This window comes from Pavona decussata, unplaced genomic scaffold, assembly GCF_977016875.1.
Source record: "Pavona decussata unplaced genomic scaffold, jaPavDecu1.1 SCAFFOLD_218, whole genome shotgun sequence".
NCBI classification, from domain to species: Eukaryota; Metazoa; Cnidaria; class Anthozoa; order Scleractinia; family Agariciidae; genus Pavona; species Pavona decussata.
Window position 1 is genome coordinate 931561 of NW_028145623.1, and position 21921 is coordinate 953481.

Below are 21921 nucleotides of genomic sequence, written 5' to 3' on the forward strand. Positions count from 1 at the left end.
AATTTATTTTCTTTTTTCACATCTATTCATTCTTCTAAAACTTTGTACGACATTTTGGAACAGATCACTGTAACCTACAGATCTAATTATAGCCATTTTCTCTGTCTGTAAACTGTTATTATCTGTTAGCAGTCCGGGGTAGCGTCATTAAAAATTGAACTTGTGTCACTTCTGAGTAATGGCTTACTAACGATCATACGTGATTACGTTGGGTGGTCGCTTACCGGAAACAGAAAACAAAAGAATATGTGTAATATCTGGCCTAAAAAGTTGTTTACGGTTGTTTACGAAGTGGTCGCTTACGGGAGGTGGTCGCTTACGAGAAGTGGTCGCTATGAGAGAGTTGACTGTATTAAACAGACCGGAATTTGAAGTATCTCTCTAAAGAAACTAACGATAATTATTTCATCCAAAGCAGTTCAAGAGCTTTGAATCTCAATGACGCAAAACTGAATACTCTCTGCAGTCATTAGGCTCGATTTCCGCCGCCATTTTCCCAATCGAGCCTATGCAGTCATCCACTGTATTTTTCACTGATGGGCGATTGATAATTTCGCTTTGATTTTATAATTAAGAACAGTTTTATGATGGAAATTCGAGGGCAACTAACGCTCAGTTACGTTATATATCTCAGTAATCTTTAAGGAACTGCCCCACTGAATCAGCTTCCGATCCCACGAAGAACAGCTGTTAGCCGCTGTTTATTTTTAGATTACGTACTACATATAGCTGTTTTTAGGCGCCGATCCCCAAAACAGAGAAGAAAGGAAAACTCGATTTCGGTTAGCACCGCGATCTTACTGAGAAACGGACAAAGTTAGCTGCTTGGGGAAATATCTTGAAACCGTGTTTAAATAAAGTTGATTGATTGATTGAGAGAAATGCATCACTGAGCCATTTTCCGCACTGCTCCCCACCCTCCCCCCCCCCCCTTACACACACACACACCAACAAACCTACCCCACGGCGGAGAAGAACGAGAAGTTCATGCCCCACGCTGATTTCTCAAAATTCTGGGCCGACCTACATTCTAATCAAAGCTAATTCAGGCCAAACTAAGCGACTTCAATCAGTCTGATTTATCCGGGCTTAGGTCAGTCTCAGCGATTGCTCCACTTACCGTTCGTTCTATGGATCTACCAACTCATATTTTCGCCCTCCTTAGGACTGGAGTAAATCGCAAAGTTATCGTCTTTGCCGACGAACTTGTCATTGAAATAAGCGACAGTACTATGAAAATCTGGCTGGTAAATTTATACCCAGTGTAGAGTGGACTGACAACGAGAAAAAAAAGCCCCACTAATGCCTAGTGGAAGGAGGGGGGGGGGGGGTGAACACTGCTTGAATTGACTGATGCAAAAAATACAAACAAAAGAAAGCCTCACATAGCGACTTTTTTTCAATTTGCGTGTTGGGCAAAAGAGGATATGTTGGGTTAAACCTCCCTTTTGGCTCGTCACACATTGATCAATAAAAAAGAGCTAGCTTGTGCAAATGAAATGTAATCACGCCCAATAGCGGATCCGGGCGGAAACGGACAGGAAACAAATTCGTAATTAAAGCAAGATTTTGCTATAATACTTCTGATAACTAATAATACGTTAGTGTTATTCGCCGTCAAAGTCAGTAAACGATATAACTAACTGTGGATGTGAAATGAAAATGTAAAATGATAAAGAAAACCATCGTTAGGTAACGACCGGTAAACGAAGAAAATAACTAAAAGCAAAAACAGTAATCCCGACATTTGCACAAGCTCCCGGTATGATAGAGAGATTTTTCAGTCAGTCATACAGGCATACTCCCGGAAAAAGAAAAATTCGAGACCTCTCAACGGGAGTCGATCGTTCTGATAACTAGCTCCTTGGAGTTTCTTTTCCGAGTAAGGGTTAACATTGACACTGAAAAAATACCAGGCTTAAAAGATAACATCACATTTCTTTCAAGGTTCCAGTATGTTTTCATTTGAGGTGTTATTACATTAGAACAACAATTTTCAAGAAAATAATTGTTTACAACTGTTTATTGTAAGGTTTACAACGACGACAGTTTTACCTGTAAACTACTGTTTATTAAAATGTACCAACGTTTAAACAAGTTGGGTCAGAACAAGGTTGAAGCGGAAGAATCACGAGAATTTGATGTCATTTGAAACCTCAAAACGTTTGTCTGTCAACAGAAACAAGAAAATAATTGTCTAGTTCAGGTCATAAATTATCACACTAGTGAAACAAAACTGTCGATTAGTGCCTCTAGTCAGAGACAGAGTAGGTCGGAATGGTTTGGAACTTGGAATTTTTTTTTCAAAATTTTCCCGCATTTTTGTTTCCAAAATGCGCTAGAGCAGATCAAGAGATGTTCCTTTCAAGAATTGAGTTGATTTATTTCCTCTCGTTGTTATAGAATTCTTTTGTAGCTAAGAAGGCCTTATTTCACCATTTTTAAGAAGAGAGGTCAAAAACACCATGACACTTGCCCTTTCACACATTTTTTCTGGCGAATATGTCCAGGGTAATCCTTGGAGACCAAGGCACAGACAGTGAGGGGAGGGAAAAGTCGAAACAGGCGGGAAAAGTTAATTCGACGAAGAAAATAAGGGAGGGAAAATACTTTTCTTGGTCCTATTTCCCCACCGGGGGGGGGGGGGGGGGGCTACTCCCTTATATGCGCTATATAGGTATGTGCGGCCCCAAAGGATATGGTTTTCCAGCCGTTTTAATAATAAATAGGGTATTGATTTTTGCACTCTACTCTTGAATTCGTTTTTTTTTTTTTGGAAGAAGCTACTTCTTCATCATGATGTTTACGGCAACTGCGTACGTGCCGCAACGGCTTGTCACGCGCCCCAGTCACGCGCTGGGCTCCAGGAGTTTTTGAACTGAAGTTGACCAGACACTATCAGGTCATAAATAGGGTAGGGAAATCGCAGATTTTGGTCATAATTAGGGTAAGGGTTTTGGGATGCGGGCCGCACACCCCTATCCAATTTTTTTGGGAGTAACCCCACGGGTATTTTTGCCACCCGTTTCGACTTTTTCCTCAGTCGTCCCCACTGTCTGACCCAGGTTCGCTCTAGTCCACGTTTAACTGAACTCCAAGACGAAACGGTTATACAATAAATTCTGTTGGCTTAAAAGTGGACTTGAAAAAGATGTAATTTCCGCTTCTCATGAGGAGTCCCATGGATCGTCACAGATAAATAAACAAGTTTGTATTTTCTTTTTTTTTTTTACTTTTCTATCTCTCTTTCTTTTTTTCTTCTTCATCATCATCTTCATCTACCTCATCTTTACCCAAGCCTTCATCTTCATAACCTTGTTCTGGATCAGGCTCTTGCATAAAAGAGTTTACAAGACACTCGGCCATTAGTCTGAGCACAGGAGCTAACAACAAGCCGAACAGAATTCCGGCAACGAAGAGCACCACTGCTGCATTCTTTCTGAGCTGTATGATATGCTGATAGGGAAAAAAACAAGAATCGTTACAATAGCATTGATAAGTGTGTAACTTTGAGTTAACTTTGAGCTTTAAGTCAGCATTTGAAAACCGAGATGTTAAGTTTCTTTTCAAACTTTCCTGTTTTCCCCAATTCTCAAAGACCGATCCAAAACGTTCGATTGAATCTTTATTAGCCGGATACTAGGTCTAATTTTTTTATTCACATTTAAGGCCGCATCGCTCGGAAACTGGGCAACATGCTGTAAAGACCTTACCAACTCTAAAACGAAATGTTCGTTTCCACTCCCCCCACCGACGCAGCACCACAGTTTCTTCAGAAACAAACACTCTCATCTATCCTAAGTAGTTTGCGATGGATTTGTTGAAAGCCTGCAATAAAGTTTGATCCATAGTGTCTGCGCGAGGAGAGTTCCATTATTCTTTCCATGAAGCTAAATTTGCATTTGTTGGTTTGGGTGCCAATATGAAATTTTCTTGGGTGGTACTATCTTGTCTGACGTCCTTTGCTTTTATTCTTTTATCCTCAGTGAAGATCCACAAAAATCACTTCATGAAGGAGCTTTCTAGTAATAAATAAATAAACATAACGCGCGCGCTACTTCCACGCGCGCTCGTGTTTACTTGCGTGTATCATCTCACTCGGCTTCCCTGAAATAAAGCAAAGGACCTCTTGCAATCTAAATACTAATATGAAGGAGCAAAACATGTCCGTACCTTAACATCATTCATGAGCTCCTCAATGAAGACTTCACTGAATTAAGTAAAAAACAAAACGAGTTTTAATGATATGAAGGAGTCACACTACTTAATGACATAGCCTTAAAAATTCATGTAGTAAATCTGCGATCTAAGTTTCTTTCTAAGCAAATCTGCGATCTAAGTCATTTGTAGTCAGTAGAAGTTAAATTTGAAACAGCAGCGTGAATTCCCTTAACTTATTCTCATTGTGTATGACTCTATAAATGGAAATCGGATCATATGTGATTAATTCATTCTAAACAGGAGTCCATTACTTGGTGCGTACAATTATCCGTCTTTTCACAGCTGGGTCTATTTTTAGATATGCTTTGGATTACTATTTCCCGCGGAAACTAATTCCGGTCCGCATGAGAATAATGCAAAGCTTTTGATTGGTTATCAAGGCTCCCGGGAGAGGCTAAATTTGTGGGAACTTCAATTTCAAAACAAATAGGTCTGTAAAAACGCTATGACACGAACATAAAGCAGTTGTACGCTTCGAGACCTTTGCGTAATGGGCTCCGGGTATGCACGAGGGCAAAATTATATGAGGGCAAAAATTATGGAAGTGATCAGCCGGCGAGTAAGCTCTCTATTCGGTCAGCCGTGAGAGGACATAGTGCGTGTGGCGAGCGAAGCTGGCCGTGTGACGATCGCGCAATATCCCCTCAAGTTGACCCAATACAGAGCTTGCTCGCAGGCGAGGAAGTGATTTGCGTTACTTTGTTTTATAATCAAGAGTTGAATTATACACCTTTCTAACTACCAAGTTTCCTTAGAATGACAAGTAGCACAAATTAATTGATTTTAAAAGAATCTATAACATAACTTGCACTTATTGTATATTTTATACTATATATCAGGGCTTGCAATATTTAATAATTAAATTCAGTTATTAGTACCCATTCATCATCTAAAAGACCAGCGCTGGTAAAAAGCCTCTTTGTCAAGAACAACAAGACAAATAGCTTTACTAATGAGATGAGAACAATTTTAAAAACATATAATGTTTATTAAAATTAAAAAAACTTCTAATGTTTACATGTAGCGTTGGTATGAAAAGAATATAACTATAAATTTGCATCCAACTTGCCAATGGCTGCTCAAATCTGTTACCATTTTCTACCAAGTAACAGTGAGGCACAAATGTCTGTTTGTTTGTTTGTTTGTTTTGTAGTGAACTTGACTACAATCTAGACCTATACACCTGCTGGCGCCCCAGTTCTTCAAAGAGCGGATAATTTTATCCACTGGATAGGTCGCTATGCGGCAGATAAAATTTGTACAAGAATTTCGTTATGGCCCTACAATTTGTGTATAAAGTAGAAGCGTCTGTCTAATCCAAGTATGGGATTGTGTGAAAAACTTGCCAAAAGCTTTGGTTGGAGTACATTTTATCCGCTGGATAGCAACTTATCCACTGGATAAAATTATCCGCTCTTTGAACAACTGGGGCCTGCTATCCAATCTATCAAATAACATTTCTTTTGAGTGAGCAACCACAAGATCACCTGAAAATCTTCATTGTCCCAGATAAATATATTAAGTATCTGCCTCTGGTTTGTCCTTTAAAATATTTGTTTTATCTCTCCTTCTTTTCGTCTTCACCATCTTTATCCACCTCATCTCTGCCCATCCCTTCACCTTCATAGTCTTCAGGCTCTTGCATGAAAGCGTTCACAAGGCACTCAAAGAGCAGGCTTAGCGCAGGAATTAACAACAAACCAAAGAGAATTCCAGCGAGGAAGACCACCAGTGCACCATACTTCCTAAGCTTCATAATATGCTGACGGGGAAGAAAAAGACCATTGCAACAGCAATGGTACAGTAAATTAAATGCAATTTCAAGCTTGCTGATCTTTTTTCTCGTCAACTGTAAAACTGCTTGTTATCTCAAAAGTTATGAACATATCTCAAAAGTTATGAACATGTTATGAAAAGTTATGAATCTACATTTACCAATTCCGCATAATTTAAATCTAAAAGTGTTTGTGAGAAGTTTAAATATCTTTGGCACTCCCTCAGTCTCGGAAGACTATGGTGTTGCGCTCTGAATGGTGGCTCTGGAACAGCGTCTGGTGTGGCTGGAGAGACCGATCCAAGAGTGGCAGTCTCTTCCACACTGGGAGCAGATGTAGTAACGATAATAATAACAACAATAAAAAAGTCTTATTATTGTCGTAGCATAGTTACACAAATGAAGGAAAATCCTGCCTGTTACCTTTGCATCGGTTATGAGCTCCTCAAGGAAGATATCACCGAATTAAGGTTGAAAAACAAAACTCCATTTAATGACGTGAAGAAGAAGCCACCAATAGACAACATTAATACAAGTCCAGAATTCACTTTTCTGCAGTCGTTGAAAGCACAAACAATAACACGGTCATCTCACGTTGGTTACAACTGTATCCGTAGAAAACAACATTTGATGAACTGTGCCTGAATTTTAACACAAGTACAAGAGTGCTTTTCAAGTGACTGACCAAACTGCCCTCTGTGATTGGTTTGCAAGACTCATGTCACTTGAGAAGCAAAACCAAAACCAATCACTGCGACCTGTTTGCATCTGGTTTCCTGTACTTGGCACTGGTTACATTACATGTATTTCCTTTGAGTTCTGATTGGTTAATTGCACTGTTTACATCCAACATGTGAATGGTAACAGTAATTACCTTCAATTGGTTTTGGTTTTACAACACTTACTGTAACCAAAAACCGTTCTCGGAAACCACCAAAAAGTAACAAAAGCACTAGCCAATTGCTTTACTTTCCGCAATACCAGTTTCTAAGGTTTCTCCCGAATATTTACTCCAGCCTCAAAGTTGCACCCAATTTAAGGTGCCACTGCAAAACTCAAAATTTGCTCCTTGTGCCCTGAGAGTTACATTGTACCAACCTTGCCAATAAACCTTATGAGTAAGTGGCTAAAGGGCCACTAAAGAAAAAATAAACTTGGATGTTTGTATTCATATTTCTAAATATTTATACATGTACAGAAACATGGAAATTGTCAAATCTATTTTTTCAATGTAAATTATGTAATGAAAAATTGAATGAATAAATTAATTAAATATTGCAAGCCCTAATAAAAGTCACTAAGCTACTTCACATTCCAACCCTTACAAAAGAACTTTGTGATGACCATGCACAAACATACCAGTGTTTCTGGTTACACTAGTAATAAGTGTGCCTATAGGCTTCTTTTGGTATATCAAAATTCAGACTGATAATGAGGGCAAGAGGACCCAAACAAAGGAAACTGAAGAATCCTGTTTTTTTTGTTTCTGTTGTTTGTCTCCTCTGGACCTTGATATCAAGTTGAATTTCAAGATTTCGAAAGGAGTATATTAATATTATCATTCTACATCTAACGCGATACAGGTGTAGTTCATGTACTGTGCCAGCCAGAGGCCTATTGGCTGTTGAATCAATGTCAGTTCTTCTGTTTCAATGGTTGGCATATTTGAATGACATCTTATTTTTGTAAACAGTAACATTGCTAAACCATAATTATATTTTAAAAAAACCTCATTAATTAAGTTGCTACCTGAAGGCTTCCTAGTGCATTGTTGGTCACAGGAGCTCTTAGTTTTAAAATGTTCAAACCAGTTTTAATTTTTATGTTCCTTTAGCTGAGAATCATAACCAAGGAAAATAAAATTAAACTCTGTGATATACATACAGACATTCTTACTTTCACATTTTAAGCAAACAAATCTGATTCTCTAGTAGAATTACTACACTTTATCATAATGTACACTGTAGGATGGAAAAATAGAAAGAAGCCACATACTGTATAAAGAGGAAATACAGTAAGGGTGTTGTTTAAACATTTCACTGGTAGATCAAATTTGTGATATTTCAAACATACATTCAGCAATCATTAAGTTACGTAGTCTAAAGCTTCCCATGACTGTTCAAGGCATTGCTTAACGGCTAACTTGAATTGTGTCAATAAAACTTAATTTTCTGGTAGGAAGCATTTCAGATTAAACTACACTGTCTACACTTATACTGTCAAACACTTATATCATGAGCCTGTGGCTTGGGGGACTGGGAGACCACCCCCTGTGTATTTGACACTAAATAAATTACTTACTTACTTACTGTAGTCCTAAGATGATGTACAAAGGCTCCAAGATCAAGATTTTGAGAATCTGAGGGTTCCAGGTTGTCCTTGACTGGCAACCTCAGATTCTCATAATTCTATATAAATGTCATTTTAAGTACCCTAGGTATTACAAGGATAGAGTGTTATTCAAACAATTCAATTAACCGGGTGGCTGACTAGAAAGGTTTAAGGATGGTGCCTACTTATAGCAAGGTACATGTATTTTTTTGCAGGTTATGACTATGCAGGAAAAGCCGATCTTAGAAAGGCCTACTGGAACCCAAAAAGATGATCGGAGTTAACAACAATAACTCAAAAAACCATTAAAATACAAAACAATGTATGGCAGTTTTTCCCAAATGGAAGCTCATTATTTTATCTCTGAAAAATGCATGGTTATACCACTACTTTTCTTTTCAGATTCCAATAACCCTTGCTAAGATCTGCTTTTCATGTGTAGTTATGAACCTCACAAAAATATCGCTGTTTCATCAGGCACTACTGTTAAGGAACCTGAGTTTCTCATACCATTACGAGATGCGCAGAATGTATGCGCAATAGCAAAAGTAGGCACTGTCCTTAAAGTCTTAAGTTGCATAATTTTCAACTTCGCAAGAGTTCAGTTTTTAAGAATGAAATGCCAGGCATTAAATTCAAAGGTTTGGCAGTCTCTGAAAATAATGCATAGTAAACATTAAGTACATGTGTAGATGCTGATAGGTGTGGGGTGTTTGTCACAAATGCAGGACTTTTTAGCAAACTTACAGTGTACAATGGCATGTGTAAATTACTTACAACTTGCTGACTGGAGGCGGCACGGGTTGAGCAGCTGTCAGCTTATAGCCTTCTTCAACAAATTTGATGAAAGATTCTTCGTCCATCTTCCCTCCTGAGTAAGGATACAGCTTACCCTGCTTAAGCCTGAAGCAAAATAGTAAGACATGCACATGTAGGGTTGACTGTAAGAAATAATAATAGTTATCATAATTGTCTGTACAGTCAGTTACTACCACTCTAAGCTAGTAAATTAAAATGTTTGATAATTTAGCAACTTACAGTAAATTTTAATGGTGATTTTCTTATTTTATTTTTTTATTTTTGATTCCTTTGTCACTTAGTACGATTTACGGTGGGAGGTAATATTAACATACCAAAAAAGTGATTTTGTTAAAATGCATGTGAATAATGTAAGCCTAGGATTCCTGTCATTGCACAAATCCAGATTTGGAGAGTTCAAAAGTTCAGCTGGCCATCACCAGAAACCGTTTTTTGTCACATAGATACTAACTGCTTACTGAAAACCTAAATAGTGCAACTCAGGTCACAAAAATGTGACAAACTAAACTTGATTTCCACAGCTGCTGGAAACACAGATTAAAGGAAAACAGGCTAATTGATAAAAAAATAAATAATAATGTATCAGCATAATGATATTATTATTATTCCCCTTAAATGTTTAGCAAGTGAAAACATGTACATGTAAAAGCAACAACCACTGATACTCTAAGTTCCAGTTACACTGGAACTGTACATTGTATCAACGGCTTGAATTAATAAAGAGCTCAACACAGAGCTTTTGGGTTTTAATAACACTGAGTCTAACGGCACGTTTTTGGGGACATATTTTGGATATTCCATAATCATTTGAGCAGTGTGACAGGGTGCTCTGAGTGCGACTATGCCCCTTTAATAATTACAGTGGATGCAAGCAAACATGTACACAATTGCTATTGCTTTCAGAATATTGTTAAAACTTAAATTATAAATGTCTAGATCCATATACAATATACTCACAGAATAACAAATGGCCATCTTGCTACATCGAATCGTTTCAACGTCACTGGAAGAGAACAATAATATTGAAAATGAATTCAAATTTCATGCATGAATAATGAGTCCTATGGTGGTACAGCACACAAGAACCAATATTGGCCAATCTTACCATTGGGTTATTCCAGAAAAAATCCACACCCCCCCCCCCCCCCCGACGGATGGGGTCGCTTTTTAACCCCCCCTCTCACCTGGATTTCCTGAAGCACAAGACCCCCCTACCTGTCTGGATTTCCAAAACAAAAGACCCCACCTCCCGCCTGGATTTCCGGAAAAAAATATTAGGCTTGAATTTAATTTATTTTTAATAGAAAATACGCACAATCACGTCTAGAAGCTTTGGCTAATATGAAAAACTCTATCGCGTGGAACTAAAAAAAGAAAGGAGCAACAATGCGAAAAAGCGAACGAGTTCATCCTTTGTGCCCAATGGACAACACCCATGGAATCTTTAAACTGCCCGCAGAAAACGCGCTGGCTGCTTGTTCAACTGTGCTACGGACGATGGGACTTCAGAGAGGTTACCACTGTATATGTTGCAGGAACCCGTCCAAGAACTTTCTCCTTCTGTTGCTTTCGCAATAACTTACGTTTCCAAAAGTTTTTTCGAGGTACAGATGGCTACAAGTTCCTCTCGAGTATTTTCGACGAAGAGGGAATGTTTGGACCAAAATTCTTTGGAATTATCTTCTTCAGCTAATAGCTCTGCATCCTTGCTCGCACAGGTAAAGAATTCTTCTGCCGGATGCAGTGGAATCCACGCTAAGAATGCAATGGCGGATGTGAAATTACACAGCGGTGGCGCGCTGGGTCTGGCACGAGTAGAAATGTGTCAAGCATTTCAAACTCTTCGTTGCAACAATGTTGCGATGGCTCGTTCTTTACTATCTTGTTGTTCGCATTTTCTGCTATAAAAGGACCTGCGGAGGAACTTAAATTATCATTTATTTTAGGTGAGAAATATGTGAACAAAATATTTCTATTATTTTCAGGGTCTGAGAGCGCTGAAGTGTCACCGAACTAAACGTTCGAATCGCGTGAACTATCGGTCGAAATGGCTCCTACAGAAGACTTTCTTAAGTTCCTGAAACCCCCCCTCCGGCCTGGATTTCCAGAGTCTTTGACCCCCCCTCCCGTGAGAATTTCCAGAATCCCATCCGTCGGGGAGGTGTGGATTTTTTCTGGAATAACCCATTGCTTCTTAACTTTCATGTAAAGAAATCCACTGCTACACTCATACACGACAACACTTGTGATCCTCAAGGCATTATCATCTTCCTGACTCACTTAGTTAGGGACCAGTGGTGAATGGTCCTTCAAAAACTATACATCTCATAAATTTTTTTTTTTAGTCAAGTTTCGCAGGTTCTGCAGTCTTGATTTAATTGTTTTTTCATAATTAACTTACATTATATGTCAAAACGATGGTAAATCTAAAAGTTACAATGATGCGACGATTTATATAAGACAAGTAACTAAAAATAACAAGATAAAATCTTTATGTAAAAGCTAAGACAGACTAGTAAGGAAAGCGGCGAATAAGTAACAAAATTATTTAATATACAATCATGTTATTACATGTATTTCATAGTTTTTTACTTACATCTGCTCCTTGGTGGTAAAACTAGAGCAAAATTTAACTTGTGGCCTAACCTGAAACAATAACAACAATGACAACACCATTTGTTCATGTGTATTCTTGCAATGGTTACAGTAATTTTTGTCAAAAAGAGAATATTAATGACCTTATTATAGGAAATTAACAATGCACTTTATTAACGCGATTTTATAAAATTCACTTATAAATTTTTTTTCCAAAAATGTTTGATATAAGGGTTAAAGAGTTAAACAAAACTGAAAGGTTGTTTACTTCTCTTGTGCTTTTGCTATTGCTTCATCTGCTTTCTTGCATTCAGCACACTCTGGATCCTTATCAGTGAAGGAGCTGCAATAACAATGATGAAAAACCATGGTTATGTATCAGTTGAGCTACCCCAAAGCACTGATAGAGCATCTGAAGTCCAGCTCATTTACACAACATTAATTATGGGCTTTTTTGGCCTTCAGTTTGCTTGCTAGTTTCAAAATTTACGCAGTTCAAGAACACCAACGGTCATTGCAATCATGGCTCACTGTACTGGCGGGTGCTTTTTAACTATACACTGTCAGGCTTTTATGAATGAATGAATGAATGAATGAATGAATGAATGAATGAATGAATGAATGAATGAATGAATGAATGAATGAATGAATGAATGAATGAATGAATGAATGAATGAATGAATGAATGAATGAATGAATGAATGAATGAATGAATGAATGAATGAATGAATGAATGAATGAATGAATGAATGAATGAATGAATGAATGAATGAATGAATGACTTCATTTCCCATATTGAAATAATACAGCAAGTATATTATGTTGTTACAATCATCACTTGGGAGGAAGACTAAGGAAACTCTCGCGAGCTTTTACAAAGTAGTCTCCCTTTAAAAAAAAACTCTATCTAAATTTAGTCAGATGGTATCAGAGACTGGAATTATATACAAAAATTATTAACCAGTGCAAATAATAAGCTAACTAATCAATTTACAAAAATAAGATCTATGTCAGTATCACTTTTGCAATATAAATTGCATGATTTTCGTTTTAAAGATTTTTAAAGATGCAGAGTATTTGATAGTCTTTGGTATTTCAATCCAGATTTTAATTATCTTTTCCCTAGTAGAGTATTTTCCATAATTTGTTCTGTTAAATGTTTTGTGAAGTCGTTTTGATCCCCTAGTATTATAACTATGCACTTTAAAGTTCTCTATACAGAAGTCATCCTATTAAGGTGGAAGTACGTTATTGTTATTAAGGCTGAAACTGAATGAGGAGATCAGTAGATCATTTATTTGGTGTATATCTAAAAGATCTAGTTTATCAAAAAGCGGAAGGGATGGTGCAGTATATGATGAAAAAGTTATTATTCTTAATATTTTCTTTCGTAATTTAAACAATTTTTCCAACCGCGTTGGATAAGTATTAGCCCATACAGTGTTTCCATAATGGAGGTGCGGATGTATCAAACTGTAATACAGCATTCTTAGGAGTGGTTGACTAATGTAAAAGCGAATTCTACAAAGCACACCTGTAGTTCTTGTGATCTTTTTAGTGACATAATTAATATCATAATGGTTTTTCCATGTCAGGTGTTGGTCAATAATGATTCCTAGAAATTTGGTGTGTTCAACGCGTTGTAGCATCTCATTGTTTAATTTTAGACTCAAATGATTTTTTAGTTTTCTTTTATGAGATTTCAAAATAATGAAATTTTAATGACTTTTTTTACATTCAGAGTCAGTTTATTTAAAGCATTAGCCATTCCTGGACTTGAGCTAATTCCTTATTTATTAACAATTCCAATTCTAGAAGGTCTTTACCTGAACAAAAAAGATTAGTATCATCAGCAAATAAAAAAGTACATAAATTGCTGGTTGAGTTGTTGAGGTCATTGATGTATATTGAAAATACATGTAATAACGGTCCAAGAATAGATCCTTGTGGGACCCCACAAGTAATTATTTTTTCTGTTGACCTTATGTTATAATATTTAACAATTTGTTTTCTATTGGAGAGGTAATCTTTAATCCAAGCATGACATTTGCCACGAATACCATAAAAATAAAGTTTTTTTAGAAGGATACTATGATTTACCGTGACAAATGCTATTGATAAATCAAGAACAATCCCTACTGTGGATTCGTTTTTTTTCAAGGGCTTTTGTTATCTTGTCGACAAGTTCAATTATCGCATGATTAGTAGAACTTTTACTTCGAAATCCATACTGATGGTCAGTTAATATTCCATTTTTATCTATATACATGTAGTCAATCAGTCTTTTATGCATTAGCTTTTCGAGTATTTTGGAAAAAAATGGCAGTACAGAGATAGGTCTATAATTTGAAAATACATTTTTTTCGGAGGCCTTATACTTTGGTGTTATCGATGCTACTTTTAAATCATTTGGTATTTTTCCGGTAGCAAATGTCAAATTAAAAATGTGACTTAATGGAACAGATACATAAGGAGCCACGTAATTTATAACTTTGCTTCTAATTTCATCAATACCACAACTAGATTTACATTCAAGTTTATCTATTATTCTGTTCACCTCGTCAGGACTTGTTTCATATAAAAAAATTGAATCGTTATAATTACCTTCAAGATATTTATAAAATTCGTCAGTATCATGGCCGAACTCTTCAGCGAGTTTGGGCCCAACATTAACAAAAAAAATCCTTAAAATCATTTGCGATCAAATTTGGATCATCAATTTCTACATTATCATCATTTAAAAACGACCTTGTTTATCAAGTAGTTGATTGATAGTATCCCAAGTAGATTTGATATCATTTTGAGCTTGACTAAATTTTTTACAATATTATTATAATTATAATTATAATTCTTTTTGGCAATGTGTGGTTCCAGAAAATATCCATACCCACCCCACGGAGGGTCACGGAAATTCCGAGGGGTAGGGGGGGTCTGAAGGAGGTAAATTTTCGAAGGGAAGAGGGGTACACAAAGAGTTTTCTTTCTAGAGGTTTGAAATACAATCGAATAAACACTTACGTACATTGCCAATCAATTCAGGTAACCAAACAAAATGAAACGTTCTGTCTGTCAAGATAAACGTAAGATTCTTTATCATATATTTTCCAGTATTGTTCCAGCTTCGTACAACGCAGGAAGCACTCCGGAGCAACATGTTTAACGTCAAGTCGAACAAAATGGCCGACTAGCATTTTCTCTCTTCTCTTTTGCGCACTTCCGCTCGCTTTTCATTTACATTTCGCTTGTGCTTCTTGTTTGCTGGAATTTTATAAAAGTACAACTGCATAGGCGATCTGCATGATTTTATTGCTACGCCATGTTGTTTATATTTAACAGAACATGGTTACGATTACAATTTCTTGCAGTCAGTTGACTGAGATTACTCTGCATATTTCTTTTGTTTATAAAGTGCAATTTGGAACGATCAATAACTAGATTATCACATATTTTCATCGTTATCCGTGTAGTTACGAGTTTATAAATGTTAGCAAAGTCGATTCAATGCCATTTGTCTTGAAGAACATGTAACGGTGGACGGAGTTGTTGTTTATAGTTACAACTGAACTTGAGATTTTTGTTTCGTGCATGAAATGCGTGACAAGTTAAAAAATACTTAAGGCATAAAAATAATTTACTATCATTTACAAACTACAAAGACAAAGTGTATGATTTATTGACGTATCCCTGTTGGAAAAAGACAAATTTTAGCGACATTTGACAAACAGGTGTTTCAAAAACATGTCGCGTGACGGCTTACGGCTTCCAGCTGATAAGCAAAGTACACACGAAAAATACTGGATAAAAATTACACCTGCAACATACAAAAATATCATAAGGAGATTAACAGTGGGTGATATTCAGGTATTTATCAGAGTTTCGCTGTGAAAGCTGAAATAAGTATGCAATTAAATATAATTGCATGTAAAATGTAATTGGATATGTTGTTTTGACTAAGCATAAATTAAAACTTCGACTGGTTCATTTGAAAGCGCTTAAAATTTTAGTACTTTCTTCGATTCTTGAGAGAAAACTTCTTTCAGTTGAATGGAGAAAAGGTCAGCTACTATGACATTTGGGTGTTAATAAGCTCTTCTAAGTCATTCGTTAGTTTGAACACTTCAACGTGAAGGGACGCGTCTGCATATACGTCTAGTAGTTCCTCGGTCATTTTAGGAAAATTAAATCTCACAGCCTTAGTTTTTCATAACCCAGCAGTTTTGTTGCTGACCTAGTAAATATGCCTAGTAAATAATTTATAACATATTTATAAAATAGCGAACGTCAGGTGTGGTTTGCAATTGTTTGGCAGCCTACAGTGATAAAGCATGCCGCTTTACCTTCGTCTGAGGTGTAACTATAAACAGCTGCGCTGCAGCTGAATTTTATAATACAGTACTAACGAGATCAAAATAAATGTGTTAAGTCTTGTTATTTGTGGATATGGAATTTCCAAGGGGTGGGAGGGACCAAATGGAAAAATCATGGAAATTCCAGGGGGTGGGGGGGAGTACTATGAAGCCCCTTGGAACAGAAAATCCTGGGGGGTTGGGGGTCAAGCTTGCAAAAACCCTCCGTGGGGGAGGTATGGATATTTTCTGGAACCACACAATTCATATTAGATGGTTAAGTTTACTGGGGTCTTTTTTGTAAATTTGTTCATTTTTCATCATGTACAATTTTTCTTTTTTTTTTTGTTGGTAGAATTTTTTAGCCTCTAGATATCCATAGATTGTTATCTCTTTTAATATTATTAGATTTATACTTTTTTAGAGGGAAAAAATAATCATATATCTCAAAAATTTCTTTGAAGAATGATTCATATGACTCTGTTGGATTATTTTTCGATAATGTAGATTGCCAGTTACAACTTTTTATTTTGTTAGCAAAAAGTTCTAAAGATTTTACACTAATTCTCCTAGTTATGTGGCTACCTGAATTAGGAATTACAGGGCAATTCTTCATCTTGTGTTCTGTGATAGTGAAGATAGGAAGGTGATCGGATATATCATTTAATAAGATGCCACTATGATGCCGTGTTTTAAAAAGATGTTGTCAATTAATGTCGCAGTCGATTTAGTAATCCTAGTAGGTTTTGTAATAAGTGGCATATAGCCCAAGGATGATAAGTGATTAAAAAAGTTATCTGAGTAATTACAGCATTCGTACTTTAAGAGATCAATGTTAAAATCTTTGACTATAAAAAATTGCGATAAAACGTTTCGTAAAAACATTATAAAAAGGTTAAAAAACACGACGTTTCGATGTACATTACATCATTATCAAGTGAAATTAAAAATGCAAGATTGCGGCTATAAATACAAAAATGGACAATAGATATTAATTAAAATAGTAGCATTGAAGAATGCTACCGGTTAAACAAAAAGTTTCGCACGTATAGAGTCCGTTTGAGTGTTCAAGCAAGGCTTAAGTTTCTTGATGTACAGCATTTCAAATACCAAACAATCGAATTTGCTCTGACACTTTCTCAAGATGTTAAAATGGCCCTGATTCAATAGGTGTTTGCTCCCGTGAGCTTCAAGAAAATGTTTGCCAATTGCCGAGTTCTTGTGCTCAGCAACGCGTTGAAAAAGGTGTCTGGCTGTATAGCCGACATAATCTGCATCGCACAGATCACATGCAAAATAGTAAACAACGCATTGCTGATTCACAATCGACGGCTTAACTTCCCTAGGCTTAAGATCATGTTCTAATTTCCTACTAACAAAAACTGGCTGCAATATGGGGCCAATCTTATTACTTAGGTCGTTAAATTGCCTGCGAACCGCATTGGCAGCTACTTGATCCTTAAAAGGAAGGATAATTCTGATCTTACGACCGCCTTCAGGCTTCTCTTCCGCTGCCTGTTCCGATACATTACGAAGAAAATTACTAATGATGGAATCTATGAGAGCCCTAGGATAATCTAGGCGACTGAAAATTGAGCGCAATTTGTTACATTCTAAATTGAAAGCTTCTGTTGTGGAACATAGAGCGTACGCGCGATGTAACATTGTTTTCACTAAAGACACCTTGTATCGTTTGTCGGTATGGCTATGGTAATGCAAGAGTAAGCCACTGTTCGTTTGTTTCCTGTAAACTTGAGTTTCAAGTTTAGTCCCACACTTGATGATTTCAATGCCAATAAAAGGAATCCTACCACTGACAGGGAGTTCCATTGTAAATTTCATGCTGGGATGGAGACCATTCAGAGTATTGAGAAACTCAGAGGCAGCGTCACCACTAGGCATTTTAGCCAGGGTATCATCCACGTAACGTTTGTACAGGTCAGGCATCAGACCATCACGGGAGAGCTTCTCTTCCAGGTGACACATAAAAACATTAGCCATCAGAGGACCAAGAGGGGAGCCCATGGCCACCCCATCAGTCTGTTCGTACAAAAGACCATTGAACTGGAAAAGCTGGTTGGTTGTAGCAATTTCCAGTAATTTGGCAAGCTGATCCTTCTGCAAGTTAAGGCCGTAGGTCTTGTTGAACCAATCGTTGGTGAACGCTTTGTGGACTAGGATGTTAATCGTCTCACTCAAAGGTACGTTGGTGAAAAGTGATGTCACATCATAGGAGACTAAGATGTCATCCTCATACACGGAAATGGTACGGATTTGATCAGCAAAAGCAAAGGCATCAGTGATTGTGTAGTCATTGATGGAGAGTGGCTTAAGTTTCTCTTCGAGCCATTTGGCAAGATTGTAATTGTAGGCGCCAGTTGCTGATAAAATGGGTCTCATACTCAGTGTGGCTTTATGGGTCTTCGGAAGGCCATACAAGTGTGACAATCTGGAACTCTTCGGAGAAAGCGAGTTAGCGATCTCTTCAGGTAGAATTTGACGTAAGGCTGTGCGCAACTCTTTTTCTTTCTGTAAGAGCGGGTGGAAATGTTGAGCTGGACGTCCACGCCTCTTTGGTCGCTTTTCATCAACATGTACGAACTTAGAAGTGTTATCGATTGAAGCAGCGCTTAGAAGACGGATGTATTCGGTCTTGTCCATTACCACTACGCCAGAACCTTTATCAGGCTTGGTGATTATGATGTCGTCACGTTTCTTCAAGCGATTAAGAGCATTCAAAAGAGCCTTTGGTGGTTTGGGGCTTGTACGATGGATATAGTTCAAGGCGATTGAGCGTAGAGTTGAGCTTGCCAGTTCCTTCTCAGAATCATCCAACAACGGCTCTATTTTCCAATATGCTTTCTCAAAGCTCGCATGTATGTCGATGGGCGAGACCTTTTGTGGTACTGAAAACTTCAGACCTCTGCAGATAAGAAGCTTCTCGAAGAACGTAAGGCGATAAGAAGATAGGTTGTTTATATGCTCATTGACATCAAGCTTCTTTGATATTAATCGCGAGATTTTGCTGACATGGCCCTTCATCATTTCTTCGTACTGGTTGTTGCGTAGAACACTCAATGTTCGCAAGATGGCGATGAAGCGAAGCAAAGAGCATTTATCTCGGAGATCTTTGTAAGCATTCTGTACTTCTTCTCTGAGGTGTTTGAGCTGGGAGAGTTTGAAACTCAATTCCTCTTCGATGACATCCTTTTGATAAGTTTCTGAAGATTTCTTCCATTTGCGTGCTCTTGTACGGTCGACTTGTGCGAAAGTTGGTGTAACACCAAAGTTCAAACATAAACGTAAAAATTCAATGGCGCCTTCGCATTTGATGAGGCGTTGTTAATGTTAAAATCGCCCATAATATAGCAAGGCTTATTTGATTTGTCTAATTTAGTTAAAATAGTTTTAAGGTCATTTTTAAAATCATTAAATATGCTACTTGGTGGTCAATAAATGATGCAACGATAACACTTTTACATTTTTCATTAATATTTCAATAAAAATAAATTCCTTATGGCTGTTGCTCTCTTCATTGACTAAATCGTTTCGTGTTTTGATTATAATATTAATTTTTCCCTAGTAAAAATACAAATTCCTCCTCCCCCTTTATTTTGCCTGTTAACTTTGGTTAAATTATATCCATGGATTTTAAAGTTGTCATCATCCATATCATTTAACCAAGTTTCAGTAAGCGCAATTATTGAGAATTTACGGATTAACAAATGCAAATAATTTAATAAAGCATCAAACTTGTTCCTTATACTTCTAATATTTAAATGCAAAAATGATAACTTGTTCTCAGTAAGTTGCCTATTTGCAACTAAACTATTAAATTCAAGTGATGAGTAGAAAGATGTAGAATTTGACATTATATCATTGTCATGGAAATTCTCCTTCAACAAATGTCTGTCCCCATGCTTATGGACTTCTAGTAGATCTTGATGATCAGAAGTTTCAAGAAAGCTGTCATCACTAAGATTATTGAATGGCAAGCGCAAAGCATCATTGCATTGATAACAAGTTAACTCCTTATTTGTACCAGACAGATTTGTTAAACGTAAACAATGCCTATTATAGTGATAATAGTTATTGCAGATGTTGCATGCTAACGACCTTTGATCACGGATTATTTTGCAATCACAAAAATTACATGATCTACTCTCGTTGGTCACAGTCATTTAGGTTTTATAACAAAAGGTAGATATATTACTAAAATTTAAAATTGCTAGAATAAATTAAAACTTAATTGAATGACGATTAAAATCCAGACTTACATGTAGCTGATTCAGCGATATACATCCAATTTAGTAGCTCACCTCCTCACGGTTGGTCAATGATGCCCTGTAGCGCTGGCCATTTATTTATAAAGAGTTTGTCTTTGAGAAGCTTTACAGTGTTTCCTTCATTTTTTGCTTTTTTCATTACAGGGTAGAGCTTTTTACGTGCCTTAGCAATTTCTTTTGGAAACTGGTCAGCAAATAGTCCACTGAAAACTGCCTTGGCGAGTTGGACTCCCTCATTAAATATTATAATTATGATTGTTGTTATTATTGTTATCATTATTATTATTATTATTATTATTATTATTATTATTATTATTATTATTATCATTATTATTCCGATTTTAATACCTTATAGGAGATATGCAGACTTCTGATTATACTCTTTATCTTGGTACACTGTACCTTAGGAATTTAGCAACAATTGGTCGAGGTTTTCGGTCATCTCGCTTTCCACCTAGCCTGTGAGCTATCTCAATTTTTATGTCATTAGACTCGTCGATGGCTATCATTTTTTCGAGGAGTTTCCTCGGTGCGGCAAAAGGATCATCTTTTTCTTTCTCTGGGAGGTTGTAGAATACAAGATTGAAATGCATTGCACACGACTTCCTGTCCACGAGCTCCCTTTGTAAATCGGCATTGCATGGTTCAATCCTTACGATGCTCTCCTCAAGACTCTTAATCAAAGTGCCTTGCTTCTTCTGTTCAACCTTTATCTCGTCAGTTGTGTCGTTGACAATAGTAAAAGATTCTTAAGCTTGTTGATTTCGTCATCAATGCGTTCTAAGTGTTTTTCTATATTGTCAAGCTTGTTTAGTTTCGTGTTGATTTCGCTCAATATTTTCATGATGTTGGACTCTCCATCATTTTGTATTCACATTTGCTTTGTACTTGGCTTTACTGGAGTGCTGGATACTGAATTATTGAGTTCTTTCGCAGAGCACTTAGAATTCGTGCCCATTTCTGATACCTGATACCTTCCAACCCAATATTTTCTATCCTGCTACAGTCAAGTACAGATATTCTATTTCCAGAAATTTCAAGAAAGCTGTCATCACTAAGATTATTGAACGGCAAGCAAGCATCAACGCATCGATAACAAGTAAGCTTACACTCCTTATCTGTACCAGACAGATGTGCAAAAAAATATGAATGGAATGTCCCAACGCTTAATAGGATATGCAGGGAAAATATATAGGTTCAAGTGGTATAAGCCTGAAAAATATGCTTTCCCAGGGCAAAAAGGTTGGGAAGAGGGAGTTACGTACACATGGGTGGGATTAGAAAGTCAGGTTCAAGCTTAATACAGTAGTCAAACACTTACAAAACTATGAACCAGTCTCCAGTCGTTGCCCCCGTCGATGCTTGAGTTAAATGCTCAAAAGATTCATCGTTGAGAATTTTAACAGGACTATCACTTAAACAAAAACTAAAAAGTAAAAATAAGTGACAAAGTCGCAAAGAGTGAATGGAGAACACGCCGTCCGCCATGTTGCAGTGACCATGTCATTCAAGAGACTGGGGATGAGTTTCTCCCAAATTAGGGAATGAT

General features: G+C 37.0%; 2 protein-coding genes and 1 long non-coding RNA gene across 3 annotated transcripts; all 3 read right to left on the bottom strand.

Moving 5' to 3' along the window:
* Positions 1-2005: 2005 nt before the first annotated feature.
* On the bottom strand, positions 2006-21897 carry LOC146459621 (thioredoxin domain-containing protein-like). Its single transcript, XM_085089228.1, has 7 exons — positions 21694-21897; positions 12009-12083; positions 11742-11791; positions 10103-10148; positions 9104-9229; positions 4174-4210; positions 2006-3456 (listed from the first exon to the last, which is right to left on the bottom strand). Exons 1-7 carry the CDS (start codon positions 21858-21860, stop codon positions 3238-3240), a joined length of 720 nt encoding a protein of 239 aa, XP_084945354.1. The 5' UTR covers positions 21861-21897; the 3' UTR covers positions 2006-3237.
* Positions 5214-8194, bottom strand: LOC146459622 (uncharacterized). The gene is made up of 2 exons (XR_014857866.1): positions 6419-8194; positions 5214-5983 (listed from the first exon to the last, which is right to left on the bottom strand). It is a non-coding gene; the product is annotated as an uncharacterized LOC146459622 (long non-coding RNA).
* On the bottom strand, positions 16914-19422 carry LOC146459623 (uncharacterized). Its single transcript, XM_085089220.1, has one exon. It carries the CDS (start codon positions 19129-19131, stop codon positions 17113-17115), a length of 2019 nt encoding a protein of 672 aa, XP_084945346.1. The 5' UTR covers positions 19132-19422; the 3' UTR covers positions 16914-17112.
* Positions 21898-21921: the final 24 nt, after the last annotated feature.